General features: G+C 38.2%; 1 protein-coding gene across 6 annotated transcripts in view; it reads left to right on the top strand.

Annotated features, from left to right (window-relative positions):
- Positions 1 to 3473: 3473 nt before the first annotated feature.
- HEPH (hephaestin) overlaps positions 3474 to 14964 on the top strand; it is an 87262-nt gene continuing 75771 nt past the window's right edge. For 5 of the 6 annotated variants that reach the window (XM_047092535.1, XM_047092540.1, XM_047092539.1 and 2 more), the window contains exons 1-6: positions 3487 to 3653; positions 5756 to 6000; positions 9991 to 10203; positions 11341 to 11523; positions 12623 to 12877; positions 14770 to 14938. In XM_047092535.1, coding sequence (XP_046948491.1) covers positions 3487 to 3653; positions 5756 to 6000; positions 9991 to 10203; positions 11341 to 11523; positions 12623 to 12877; positions 14770 to 14938 — 1232 coding nt within the window. Of the gene's footprint in view, positions 3654 to 5755; positions 6001 to 9990; positions 10204 to 11340; positions 11524 to 12622; positions 12878 to 14769; positions 14939 to 14964 lie in introns of all 6 variants that reach the window. The other variant, XM_047092538.1, reaches the window with a different exon arrangement.

Below are 14964 nucleotides of genomic sequence, written 5' to 3'. Positions count from 1 at the left end.
CCTGTTGAGTGTTCCAAGGAATTTGTGTGACCATATGTGGTACTATGTGTAGACACATGTAAATGCACCTGTGTTTCATTAGTGAATGTGAGTATTGGCAGAGTGTGAGAGCTTAAAAGGACTTTTTGAGAGCTCTTTATGTAAAATATTTTTTGTAGTTCTGCAATTTGCATTTCATTATATTCTCAAATATTCTGACCCCACAAAGGTAGTAACTATATAATGCAGCTCTATTATTTTATAGATAAGGAAACTCAGGCTCACTAAGGTGATGTAACTTGTGTAAAGTCACTCTTTAAATCAGTGGCAAACTTGAACTAGTGTCAACTAGTGGAAAAATGTATGTTTGTGTCACTTTATGACACTCTAGTAGTAGCTGTTTATGGTATACCTGCAGAGCCCCCATCACCATTTTTGGCAAAACACAAAGACTTCTAAGACATGATGTCCACCTCCAGAGAGTTTATAGTCAAATTTGGGAAATAAAAACAGTTCATGAGGCAGCTCACCGAAGGGTAACAAAAATACAAAGTCTGACTTAATGTAATTGGGTGTTGTAGAGAGTAAGTAGTCTTTCAGAGGACACTGGTATAGAGAGCCTACAAAGGGCCTTCTGGGAAAGTTAGGATTTAGATTCGCCTTAGAGTAGAAATATAGAACATATGGTGTGTGGAGACAGTGCAGATTATTAAAACAAACAAACAAACAAACAAACAAACAAACAAAAACTATAGCCAGGGGGTAGAAGGAGAAGAAAACAAGCAGTTACTTTCTGTTATGTTCCAAACTCTAATTGTACTGAGGCCCTTTTGTGTAAGTTTTCAAATTTACTTCTCCAAGGTTGATATTATTATATATATTTCATAGGTAAGGAAAAAAAGTTTAGCATGGTTAAATATTACCAAAGGCTACCCAACTGGTCAGTGGGAGGCCTAGGTTTTGGAAACAAAAATCCAGGCCACTGCTGTGTGGGGAAGGGCCTGAGATTTTGTAGGCAAGTCTATTGTTCTGTTTATTAATCAAGGTAAATATCTAGGCCTAGCCAGAATAAATATCTGGGAATTTCCTATGCATATGTGAGTCTGTGCATATTTTTGATTTTCTATTTTTGATTAACAGTCCCTATCTCATGAGTGTAGGACTAGGATTTAGTGAAATAATTTATATAAACCACTGAACATGGTGTTTAGTATATAGTAACTTCTCAATAAATGGCAGTTTCCATAATTATTATCATAATCAAAAATGATATCAATTCAGTGTCTCCCTTCCAATATGAGTATGCATGTCTGTTTCTAGAAGTGATTATAACTACATGTGATTGCATGTTTCAGAATGTACAGGGTTTCCAAGATATGGCTATGGATATGGCATATTCATATTCTCTGTGTATATATGTATGTGAGTGTGCAAGTATGTTTTGTGGAAAGTGGTATAGTAAGGTGATTAAGAATATAGACAATGGAATCATAATTTCTGGGCTAACAACCCAACTCAACTGATTGTTAATGAGGTGACCTTGTTCAAATTACTTTACACTTCTATTCTGTAGTTTTTTCCTCCATAATGTAGGGATAATAATGGCATATGTTTCATAGTGCGGTTGTGAGGATTAAAAGATTTAATCTACATGGGCTGCCTAGGTGGCTCAGTCAGTTAAGCATCCGACTTCGTCCCAGGTCATGATCTAGCGGTTTGTGAGTTCGAGCCCCGCTTTGGGCTCTGTGCTGACGGCTTGGAGCCTGGAGCCTGCTTCGGATTCTGTGTCTTCCTCTCTCTCTGCCCCTCCCCAGCTCATGCTCACACTCTGTCTCTGTCAAAAATAAATAAACTTTGGGGCGCCTGGGTGGCTCAGTCGGTTAAGCGGCCGACTTCCGCTCAGGTCATGATCTCGCGGTCCGTGAGTTCGAGCCCCATGTCGGGCTCTGTGCTGACAGCTCAGATCCTGGAGCCTGTTTCAGATTCTGTGTCTCCCTCTCTCTGGCCCTCCCCTTTTCATGCTCTGTCTCTCTCTGTCTCAAAAATAAATAAACGTTAAAAAAAGTTAAAAAAAAACATAAAACAATTAAAAAAAAGATTTAATCTACATAAAACACATGGAATAGTGTCTGGCTTATTATGCACACTCAATAAATATAAATTTATTATTATTATTATTAAAGTACAAAGGCTCTGTGTGACAGTGTCGTTTTATGTGTGGATGCAAGTGCATGCATTTCTGCTTTTAGATAGGATTGCATAAGCTTATTTATCTTTATTTATATTATTGTCTGCGTTTCTGAGTTTGACTGTAGCTGTGTATGGTATGACTGAATGTTTCATCCCCCCCCCCACAAGTCTAACATCTTGGCTGATGTACTATGAAAACCTAGAATGAAAGCCTAGAGGTTTTTGTTCTCACTCTGACTCAGGATTGTTCCAATAAAAAGGGTTTGTGCATAGCAGAGAAAATTTCATCTGAGAAGTTAATATTTCCCTCACATATTCTCACTTGTTTTGTTTCATTTTTCACTTCTTTGAAGTATAACATATATGCAGAAAAGTGCACAAATGCTAAATTTATAGCTCAATATATTTTCCAAGTTTATAGCTCAATATATTTTCACAAACTGAATACACGCATGTAACCAGTATGTGTAGATCAAGATACATAACATTACTTAGAAGCTTTTATCCTCTTCTTTTCTTAGTCACTTTTCCCTTCCTAATGGGTAAACATTATCCTGACTTCTAACAACATAGATTAGTTTTGTCTGATTTTGTGCTTCACAGAAATTAATTCATATAGAATGTACCTTTTTCTCTGGTTTCTGGTGTCTTGTTTCTTCCTGTAACATTACATTTGCGAGAGACATCCATATTTTTATGTAAGGTTGTAGTGGGTTAATTATCATTGCTCTATAGAATTCCATTGTATGAATAAAATACAATTTAGTCATTCATTCTAGTGTTCATGGACATTTAATTATCATTTGTTTTTAAACACAATTCAAAGAGGATGGGAAGTGACAACAATGAAAAAAGAAGCAGAGGAAGAATTGGTGACTTGACTTAGGTAATAAGTTAGTTGCCAAATCAGGTTTCTAGTGCCTGTTTCCTGATTCTTGGGCCGGAGTACATTCTTACTTTTATACTTTTGAAGGAACTCTATCCAGATTTCTAATCTGAAAGAAGTGATACATAATTATCACTATAAGTGACCTTTTAACTTTGCTCTCCAAAGTCCAATATACAGATATTATTGAATGTTTCTTGAACTGAAAGGGATCAGGTAAGAGAGAGAGAGATTCTGGGCTAATTGGTTTTTGCTTTCTCAGGCACTTGGTTTGGCTCTTGCCTTTTTAGTTTTCCAGACACACACAAAGCCCTTTTGTTTTCTTTCTTTCTTTCTTTCTTTCTTTCTTTCTTTCTTTCTTCTTTCTTTCTTCTTTCTTTCTTTCATACCAGCAGCTATTCATTTGTCTGTTTCCCAGAGTTATGTGGGCCATGAAACCAGGCCATCTCTTCTGGGCTCTGTTGTTTCTGCAACCTTTGTGGCCCCGACTGACTGATGGGGCCACTCGAGTCTACTACTTGGGCATCCTGGATGTGCAGTGGAACTATGCTCCCAAGGGAAGGAATGTCATCATGAACCAGCCTCTGGACAATGATACGTATGTTTAATCATTTGTGCAATTATAGCTGGAGTGGGGGGGGGCACCACTGAGCTCAAGAGGTAGCCTTTTGAAGACCTTTTTTCAGGGTGTGGTTAGCCAGCTCCTGATCTCCATAGCCATACACCCAGTGGCATGTTTCCTGGTAAGATGGTTAGTTCACTCAGGTGCCAGCATCCTATATGGAGTATGCTTTTCCACACTGAGGTGTTCCAGCATTTTTAGGGTCCTAAAGGTAATTCCATATTCTCTTGATTCTAAAATGTTATCTACAATGCTTTCAAAGAAGAAAGAAATGTGAAAAATATACAGTATTTCTAAGATGTATGTGATGGAACCATGCTACCATAGGTCAGTGGAACTATATTGATTTCAGATATGTGAAAACTTGAAAAATTATGGTAATCCTCAGAATCAGGTAACTAACAGTAATGGCTATCACCATGTAACACTTTCTCTATGACAGTCACCATACTAGAAATTTACATACTTTGTCTCACCTAATTCTCACAAAACTCTAGGACGTGAATATGAATATCCTCATATTATAGATGAGAAAACTGAGATTCAGGAAGATCAAGTGACTTGCCCAAGTCCCACAGCTAGTAAATGGAAGAGCTGGAATTTAAGCCTGGGTAAAGTGAATACAAAATTGGTACTCTTGTCACAATTCTGCCTTTCACAGTTTCCATAAGATTAACCTTTCTTTTTTAATGGTTATTTTTGAGACAGGGAGAGAGTGTGTGATAGAGGGAGAGAGAGAGAGAGAGACCAAGTGTGAGTGGGAGAGGGAAGAGGGAGAGGGAAACACAGAATCAGAAGCAGGTTCCAGGCTCTGAGCTGTCAGCACAGAGTCCAACACGGGGTTCAAACCCATAAACTGTGAGATCATGACTTGAGCCGAAGTCGGACACTCAACCAACTGAGCCACCCAGGCTCCCTGAGATTAACCTTTCTTAATCTTAGAGGCTTGAAGATTCTCCACAAATATCTATTGGGGGAAAAAAAAATGTATTAAAGATTCTTTTGTGATCTTGAGTCACTTTGTCTCCCCAAAGTGTCAGAGTTTTCTAAAGTTAATTGTAATGTCTTAGAACTCTATAAGAAAAACTAAAGTAAGACTAGCAGCTATCTTTTTTTGAAAAACCATCTTCCTACCCATCTAGTTTTGGAGTAACAGTCTTTTTATTAAAGGTGTCCTTGAGGGATAACTTTATTATCTTCCATTCCTAATACTTTGAAATAATAGTTAACATTTATTAAGCTGTTACTATTTTCCAGGCACTGTCTTAAGCTCTTTATGTATTTAAAATTTTTTAGTCACCAGTATTGACTGTTCAAGTTGGGTACCATGATTATGTCCATTTTACGATGGGAAAAATATGCATAAAGAAGTTAAATAACTTGGGGCACCTGGGTGGCTCAGTTGGTTAAGCGCCCAACTCTTGACTTTGTCTCAGGTCATGATGTCACGGTTCATGAGTTTGAGCCCTACATTGGACTCTGTGCTGACAGTGCGGAGCCCACTTGGGATTCTGTCTTCTTCTCTTTCTGTCCCTCCCCCACTTGCTATCTCTCTCTCAATCTAAATACAAATAAACTTTAAAAAAAAGCTAAGTAACTTTCTCAAAGTTCCACAAATTTGTAAGTGACAATATGGGCAGTATGGGAATCATCTGGCTCCAGAGCTTGTGATCTTAACCATTATGCTAGAAGACCTCTCATATATAGCAAGATGACTCAAGGTCAGGTCATATGGATTGGGAGTTGATGACCTAAAAAGAGTGAGTCCGTAATTGCTTGTCTCTTCATTACTATATATTTTAGGTTGAAGTGTGAAATTGCCTTTTTTTTTGGAGTTTAAAAGTGGTCAAATATCAACAATTTAATATAGTCTAATTTCAATTTTATATAGTTGAATTTAATGCTTCCCATTGTCTAACAGTTAGATTCTAACCTAAAGCTTCTGTGTTTTGATCAGTACAATCACATTTTCTCTTAAACAAAAATAGACATTTTTTGGTCAGCTCCCCCTGGAGAAAGGTCTCCAGATGTTTAAAGACTGTGGCAAAATTGTGCATCATTCTTTTCTTTCTTCCCAGAGTAGCTTCCAGCTTCTTAAAATCTGACAAGAACCGGATAGGGAGCAGCTACAGGAAGACCATCTACAAGGAATACAGAGATAGCTCTTATGTGGATGAAATTGCCCAGCCTACTTGGCTGGGCTTCTTGGGGCCAGTGTTGCAGGCTGAGGTGGGAGATGTCATCCTTATTCACCTGAAGAATTTTGCCACTCGTCCTTACACAATCCACCCCCATGGTGTTTTCTATGAGAAGGACTCAGAAGGTAAATCAGACCACCCTTTCTTTCTCCTATCCACAACAAAGACTACATTTCTTTTAGTGTCATTTTAGAGACAGGAGCTGGGAATGAAAATAATATTTAATCTCCTTATTGATCTGAATTGGCAGGGTAGATAATATGGAGATTCAATCTACCTTTTATCATAAAGAATTACTTGAATAGGATTTTTTCAAAATTTTATTTAAATTATAGTTAGTTAAAATTTGGTATAATATTGATTTTAGGAGTAGAATCTAGTGATTCATCACTTATATATAATACCCAGTGCTCATCAAAACAAGTGCCCTCCATAATATACATAAAATATTTGACTGTACTTTGGGAAGAGAAGAGTGTGCTTCAAATGTAATGGAGTGTTATTCTAGTGTCACAGTCTTCTTTTTTTTTTTTTTTGCATCCATATACCACATTTAATATAATTTACATATGTTTAATTTACTTATATACCACATTTAATATAATTTGCATATGTTTAATTTACTTATATGTTGAGGTGGGTTTTACTTGACTAGTTAACATATTATATTTTGTAAACATTTATAATCCTAATTTCATTATTTTACCTTAACATTTTGAACAACACATTCTTTCTTCTGAATCTTAAATAATTCCATAAGCCCTTGAAAAGCTTAGTGAGCATCAGGTACTGTGCCCATGGGTTTATTTATTTATTTATTTATTTTTAATTTTAATTTATTTATTTAAATTCAAGTTAGTTAACATAGAGTGTAGTATTGGTTTCAGGAGTAGAACCCAGTGATTCATCACTTAAATGTAACATCCAGTGTTCATCTCAGCACAGTGTCACAGTCTTCTGAAAGGTCCGGTTTTCTTCTTAAGAGGAAGTTCAGTTTACTAATCTGTAACCCCCATCCAATGGCCTATGATAATGACACAACAGTGAGTGAGGGAAGTAGAAGGGAATCAGGTTTTGACTGGGCCACTAACACCCTGTATCACCTTGGGTAAGTTATTTTTCCACAGTTTTATCCTCTGTAAAATGGGTAAGTGGACCAACTGATCATTAAGTTGGCTTCATTTAAAAAAGTAATTCTAATATAGTTAACATTCAATGTTATATTAGATTCAGATGTACAATATAGTCATTCAACACTTCCATACATCATCTGGTACTCATCACAAGTGCCCTCCTTAATCCCCATCACTTATTTAAGCCATCCCCCCACCCACCTTCCTTCTGATAACCATCAATTTGTTCTTTATAGTTATGAGTCTGTTTCTTGGTTTCTTCCCCCTCCCCATTTTATTTCTTTTGCTTATATGTTTTCTTTCTTAAATTCCATATATGAGTGAAATCACATGGCATTTGTCATTCTCTAACTGAATGATTTTGCTTAGCATAATACTCTATAGTTCTATTCATGTCATTGCAAATGGCAAGATTTCATTCTTTTTATGGCTGAATAATACTCCATTGCATATATATCTATATATCAATATCTATATCTATATATCTATATATCTATATCTATCTATCTATATTATAGATATAAGCAACAGAAATAAAACGGGGAGGGGGAAGAAACCAAGAAACAGACTCATAACTCTATCTATAGATATCTATATTATAGATAGATAGATAGAGAGATAGATGGATATCATATCTTCTTTATCCATCCATCAATGGATGCACACCTGGGCTGCTTCCATGTCTTGACTATTGTAAGTAATGCTACTATAAACATAGGGGTGTATGTATCCCTTTGAATTAGTGTTTTTGCTCTACTCTAGAGGAAGGGGGTGTGTCCACACAGTGCTGGGTCCTTTAAGACTTCAAGTTTTGAATCCCAGCCATGTGCCAAAGAAAGCACACAGGAGAGCTGTGGTGCAGGGTAAGTTGACTGATATTGTTATTCTGTGATGGCTGCCTGAACAGTACAGGGTGTAAGATCCCCTGTCTGGGAACAAGAGATTAGGGTGGTGCCATTTCCCCCCCAATACCAACAGGATGGGACTTCAGAGCAGCACAGCAGCCCCCAGTGAAAGCAGGACATATTTACACTAAACCCACCCCCCTGTGCCTGGCAACTGCATATTTACTAGAACAAGACTGACTTTAAGCCAGCACAGAATGTCTCTCCTCTAGAAGACCAGCATAGGCAGCACCCAACATACACTAAATATACTGAAAATTGAGTGCTTCAAAATGACACCTGCAGTTCTGGTGGAAATAGGTCCAGGCTTATTTTTTTCCTGTTTTTTCTTTCTTCTTCTTCTTTTTTTCTTTCTTTCTTTCTTTCTTTCTTTCTTTCTTTTTTTTGGAATTGGTTCATAGTTTCTTGTTTGTTTCATTTCCGTTTCTGTTCTGTTTTGTTTTTGTTTTGTTTTGTTTGATCAGTCTTCTTTTTGTATTTTCTTTTTCTTTTTACTTTACTTTTTTTTCCTTTATTTTTCTCTGGAATCGATTGTATAGTTTTTTTTAATTCTCTGTTTTTTTTTAAATTCCCTTTCCATTTCTCTTGTTTTGGGGAATCAGGATTTTTTCCTCTAGGCTTATTTTAACAATCAAATCAAAGCACACCTACTTAAATGTCCAAACACTTCCCATTAAAATCAAGGAGAAACTCAGCAGAGGACTGACCAGTGGGAAAGAGCAGACAAAACACAACAGCAGAGTGCACACAGCATATACCAGAAATACTTCTTAAAGTGCCACGTGACCCCTTTTAAATATAGCAGTACTCTCAGTTTCAGGAAACATAACACGCTTTTAAACCATGCAAAAGGCAGAAACTTAGCCAAAATGACAAGAGGAATTCTCCCCAAAAGAAAGGTCAAGAAGAAATCATAGCCAGGGAGTTGCTCAAAAAAGATATAAACAATACATCTGAACAAGAGTTTAGAACAACTGTCATAAGACTACTAGCTGGGCTTTAAAAAGGCATAGAAGACACCAGAGAAACCCTTACTGAATAGATCAAAGACCTAAAATCTAGTGAGGCTGAAATAAAAATTCTATAACTGAGATGCAAAACCAACCGGATTAGTCACAATGAGGACTCAAGAAGCAGAGGAGAGAATAGGTGATACAGAAGATAAAATTGTGGAAAATAATGAAGTTGAAAATAAGAAGTAAAGTAAACTATTACATCATGAGGGGAGACTTAGGGAACTTAGTGACTCCATAAAATGAAACAATATCTGTATCATAAGAGTCCCAGAGGAAGATGAACATTCAAGTCCAAGAGACACAAAGAACTCCCCTCAAAATCAGCAAAAACATGTCATCAGCTTGACATATCAGAGTGAAACCTGAAAAATACAAAACTAAGAAATAACTTGGAAAGCAGCTAGGGACAAATGTCCTTAACCTACAAGGGTAGACACATATATGGTTAGCATCAGACTTGTCCACTAAAACTTGGCAAGCCAGAATGGAGTGGCAGGAGATATTTCACATGCTGAATAAGAAAAATATGCAGCCAAAAATTCTTTATACAACAAGGCTGTCATTTAGAATAGAAGGAAAGATAAAGAGTTTCTCAGTTTTTTTTTCTTTTTCTTCTTCTTCTTTGGGGTCGATCCCCAGTCATGTGATTACTGAATCATAGGGTAGTTTTATTTTTAATATTTTGAGGAACTTCAGTTAGCTTTAGATTGAAATTCTGTAATTGTCTATTTTCCAAAGAGGGCCTGAAGAAAGGGCAGTGGGGGCAGGAATTCTGTCTTCTTTCTTGCTTCTATGCCATTGGTTTTGCACGAGGATACTATTGGATCAGGCTGTGCAGCACTTTCCATGGCCACAGCTCCTTCTCCAATGGCTGGCACCTCTCCAGGTGCTGGGAGGTTGATATAAAGTCTGTGGTTCTTTGGCTGGATATTACCTGAACAGGTGCCCTCTTCAGGTTGTGAGGACCACTGTCTCATATATCATCCTTCTCTTGGCTTCTATATCTGTTACGTTCGTTCTCACTCACCCTGAGATTGGGCATGTGCAATTTCATTTTCTAGGCTCCCTATACCCAGATGGCTCCTCTGGTCAGCTAAAAGCTGATGACTTTGTTCTCCCGGGAGGCAGCCACATTTACAACTGGACCATTCCAGAAGGCCACGCACCCACTGATGCTGACCCAGCATGCCTCACCTGGATCTACCATTCTCATGTAGATGCTCCACGAGACATTGCTACTGGTCTCATTGGACCCCTTATCACTTGTAAAAGAGGTACAGACCCCATGGGTGAGCTACTGAGATGTGGTGTGGGATATTTCTAGGAAGCAGTGATGTGTGTTGGATCACCTACATATTAAACAGCAACCTCAAGGAGTGTTAATCCAGCACCTTTATTTATTATTAGGAATAAACCACACTAAACTTTCTTTCTACTATTTTTTTTAATTTCATTACCTTTTAAAAAACTTTTGGGGCACTTGGGTGGTTCACTTGGTTAAGTGTTTGACTTTGGCTCAGGTCATGATCTTGTGGTTTGTGAGTTCAAGTGCTGCATCAGGCTCTGTGCTGACAGCTCGGAGCCTAAAGCCTGCTTGAGATTTTGTGTCTCCCTCTCTCTGCCCCTCCCCAGCTCTCCCTCTCTAAAAAAAATAAATAAACATTTAAAAAATAATGTTTTCTTATTTTTTTTTCTTACTTCATTTTAAAACCTTGAATTAGTAATGATGAGAGTCAAGTAACATAAAAGTAAGGTGTGCACTAAGAGTTTAAGTGTGATTTATATCAAAAGTGGAGCCATTAGGATTTGGGAAGAACTGGAACTTGGTTGGAAATATGATAAATTTAAGTACTGCCAGGCCCAGAAGACCTGGGTGTTGCAGAAGTATGGTCAGATTAAAGCCCTGGGTTGAAAGCATAGGTAGGGATGGTGGGAGGGATATTAATCCTATATGCTTAACCTTCAAGTCCTAGGCTCAGCTGAATTGAGTTTAACTGGGGTAATCAAAATTTGGAAATCGAAATTAGCAGTAAAAGGGGTGCCAGGTGGCTCAGTCAGTCAAGCATCTGATTTTTGATTTCGGCTCAGGTCATGATCTCACGGTTTGTGAGTTTGAGACCCATGTTGGGCTCTGTGCCAATAGCACAGAGCTTTCTTGGGATCCTTTCTCTCCCCCACTCTTTCTCTCTGCCCCTCCCCCACTTTCTCTCTCTGTGTCTAAAAATAAATAAATAAACATTTAAAAATAGGAAAATAAAAGAAATTATCAGCAAAAGGCCTTATCTGTTTTCCTGTTGACAACAGACTCTTAAGTCACCCTGTCTTGCTATTTATTTCTTATGAGTACCCTTTGCAGGTTACTGTTGCTAAGGAAGGGATGTTTTCAAGGGCATCTTTCTTTCTTACTCTAGGAACCCTGGATGGGAATTCCCCTCCTCAGCGGAAGGATGTGGACAGTTATTTCTTCCTGCTCTTCAGTGTGGTAGATGAGAACCTTAGCTGGCATATTGATGAGAACATTGTCACTTACTGCTCAGACCCTGCCTCAGTAGACAAAGAAGATGAGGCCTTTCAGGAAAGCAATAGGATGCATGGTGAGCTGGGAGAGGGTGGCCACACCATGATAGTGAAGACTGATGGAGAGTTTGTACTGGGCCTAGCATTTGGTGGGTACTTTCACATATTTGGTTCTTTTTAACTTCACAAGAACTTAAAATAGTAGGTATCTTTTCTCTATTTTACCTATAAGGAAACTGAGGATCCAGGATCACAGCTAACAGATCTGTCAGCTGTTATCCAGCTAACAGATAAACTGCACAGCTAAAATTCTAACCCTTATCTGTCTGACTGCACAGTCTGTGCTCTTGCCATTAGATGCCCTGCCTTCTAATGTGGAATGGCCTAGGTTATCAATTCTAAAGTCAAGTACTATATGCTCAGTCACTCAGGGTGAGGGTTGCCCACTGATACAATTAGTCAACATTTCTTTGTCCTAAAAAGGTTACAAGAATTACCCACTTTGTGGGGGGAAATGGTTGGCAATGAGGGAGTTGATCATCTTAATTAATCCAAAACAAACTAAAGACACAAAAGCCCTGAATCATGAGCAAATAATTTATTTTAGTAATAGAAACAATTTGATTTTATTTTTGTTTAATTAAGAAAGGGATTTACTTCTTATCAAAGCCAGACAATTCCAAGGGGAGGTGAAAACTCAGATGGAAGATGTAGGGATGGCTTGCACAGTTCAAATTTATCTTTAGTGTTACACCAATTGCTTTTGATAACCATGGTAATTAGTTAACTTGAAAATTGTCCTGTGGAAATTTCCGAAGGAAATTGGCCTGGAATGAAAGATTAGCTTGCAAAATAAACCCCATTCTTTAGAAAACTTCTTCAGATTTCTGGGTTGGAATCTTGGTTCTATCACTTAATAGCTCTGTGGCTTTGGCAGAGAAGTAACTTTATTTCTCTGAGCCTTGGTTTTCTCGTTGTTTGTTTGAGAGCAACAATATCTGCTTATTTCCCAGGAGTGTTTGTAAGGTTTTAAATGAAATAAAGCATATGGTCAACATAGTCTGCTTTTTAAAAATTTATTTAAATGTTATCTATTATTATTGTCAGATGGCAAACCTTCTCCCATTAGGCTGTATTTTCCTAACTCTGATATTTTATTTGGATTTTTATTTGCAGCAATCAATGGCTTTGTTTTTGGTAACTTACCAGATCTAAGCATGTGTGCACAGAAGCGTGTGGCCTGGCACTTGTTTGGCATGGGCAATGAAGTAGATGTCCACACAGCTTTCTTCCATGGACAAATACTAACCATCCGGGGCCACCGCACTGATGTGGCTCACATCTTTCCAGCCACCTTTGTGACTGCTGAGATGGTGCCTCAGGAACCTGGCACCTGGTTGATTAGCTGTCAAGTGAATAGTCACTTGCGAGGTGAGATTAAGCAACTCTGACCCTTGAAGTATAGAAGGGAGATGGCATTAATGGTCATCAGGTGTCTGGAGCCATAAGATAGGTCTTTCAGGTGGGACAGCTAGGTATAAAGAATGAAATACTAGACTAGAATTCTGGGACCTAGCCAGGACTTTCCCTAGCTTGGCAGTTAACTTGCTGTCCTCTTTGCTCGGAATTCGAAGGAATTAAGATCTGGAGCAATTTGCAGCTTATTGAACAGGGAATGAAGGAGAGATTAAAGAAGAGTAAGGCTTCTTCAGGAGATCATAGAGTACTGTGAGCAAGTAGTGATGCTCTAGTTGGGAACCAACAGTTATGGGGTAGAAGATTTGGTTTTCAGAGAGAACATTGTTGAAGTAATGACATAGTGCATTGAGGAGCATCAAAGGAGAGGGAGAATATATGAGACAATGAAAAGAACACTAGATGAGTGATTAGAAGGTTTGAGATATTGTCTCACCTCTGTGAAAAACTCACTGTATGACTTTGGAAAACTGTTTTCCCATATATAGACCTCATTTTCCACATCTATAAAATTTGTTAGTCTACATACTGTCTAAGATCATTGCTAGCTCTTTCTTTTTTTTTCTTTCAAATTTTTATTTAAATTCTAGTTAGGTAACATATAGTATAATATTGAGCTCACACTTTCTAGCATTATTTGATATATGATAAATTAGGTGGATCTCAGGAAGGTAATATGAGGCAGCCAGAAAAGCCTGAACTCAAATCTTGGTTCTACCAGTTGTTTAATTAACTTTGGTTGAGCTCAGGTAACTTCTCTGAGAGAAGAAAATAAGCATTCCAATTTGCAGTTAAAAGATGGGATTATAAATCTCAGTTTCACCATTGACTAGCTGTGTAATCTTGGGCAAGTTTCTTAACCTCTCTGATCCTTAGTTTTCTTCATCTGCAAAAGGGCACATTAAAAGTCTGTTTCACAAGACTTTTAATCCTCATAATCATATGAGGATTGAAGGAGGTAACATATGTAAAGGTAACATAAGGTATTATTATCCGTTATTACTATGCATACCTCAATGTAAATTCTTGCACATTTGGAGATACTATTTAGAATTCAAATTTTCCCGGGGTGCCTGGGTGGCTCAGTTGGTTAGGCATCTGACTTCAGCTCAGGTCATGACCTCACGGTTTGTTAGTTTGAGCCCCGCATCAGGCTCTGTGCTGACAGCTCAGAACCTGGAGCCTGCTTCAGATTCTGTATCTCCCTCTCTCTCTGCCCCTCCCCTGCTCATGTTCTGTCTGTCCCTCTCTCTCTCTCTCAAGAATAAATAAACATTATTATTATTATTATTATTATTTAGAATTTGAATTTTCCTGACATTCCCAAGTCTGCAGTTTCATCTCTATGTATAGAAGTTCCATTATTTTGGGAACTTTCCAGTTTACATGTAACTTACTTCCCTTTTTCTTCTTACTCCTCTTTTTAAAAAAATGTGATGCTCCTGCCAGCCCAGTGGTAGATTTCCCTATTCTCCTCATTTACAAAACAGGGGTTAAAGCTCAGATCTAGAAAGTGACTGGCCTAAGGTCATATAGCAAGTGATAAGGATTAGATTTGAACTCAGGTATTTCTGACTTCAAACTCTGTGATGTTGCTACAATGTAAGCCTTTTGAAGAAGCAAGAATGTGATCTAGTAAACAAACAAGTGGTGGTGAGCAAGTGAAGGTACTTGAATTCCCACATGGAATTCCCACATAGAATGCTCCCTTTCTCCCAGTCACGCTGTTAAGGAGTAAAAGAAAGTGGCATAGTGAAGGGGGGGTAACAGGAGAAGGAGGAAGGTGGGTCATCTGGGTATACGACCTGTTGGGTAGAATGGATCCAGCCATTATGTCCTTCCTCCAGATGGCATGCAAGCACTCTACCAGGTCAAGTCTTGCTCCATGACTCCTCCCATGAACCAACTCACAGGCAAAGTCCGGCAGTACTTCATTGAGGCCCATGAGATTCTATGGGACTATGGCCCGATGGGGCATGATGGGAGTACTGGGAAGAATTTGAAGGAGCCAGGCAGGTAAGAGGCAGTGGGCTTCCTCCCCC

Source organism: Lynx rufus, unplaced genomic scaffold (assembly GCF_022079265.1).
Source record: "Lynx rufus isolate CCGP_SWC_20201006 ecotype Redwood Valley unplaced genomic scaffold, mLynRuf1.p SCAF_30, whole genome shotgun sequence".
Classification (NCBI taxonomy): domain Eukaryota; kingdom Metazoa; phylum Chordata; class Mammalia; order Carnivora; family Felidae; genus Lynx; species Lynx rufus.
This window is presented reverse-complemented; position numbering and strand designations above follow the sequence as displayed.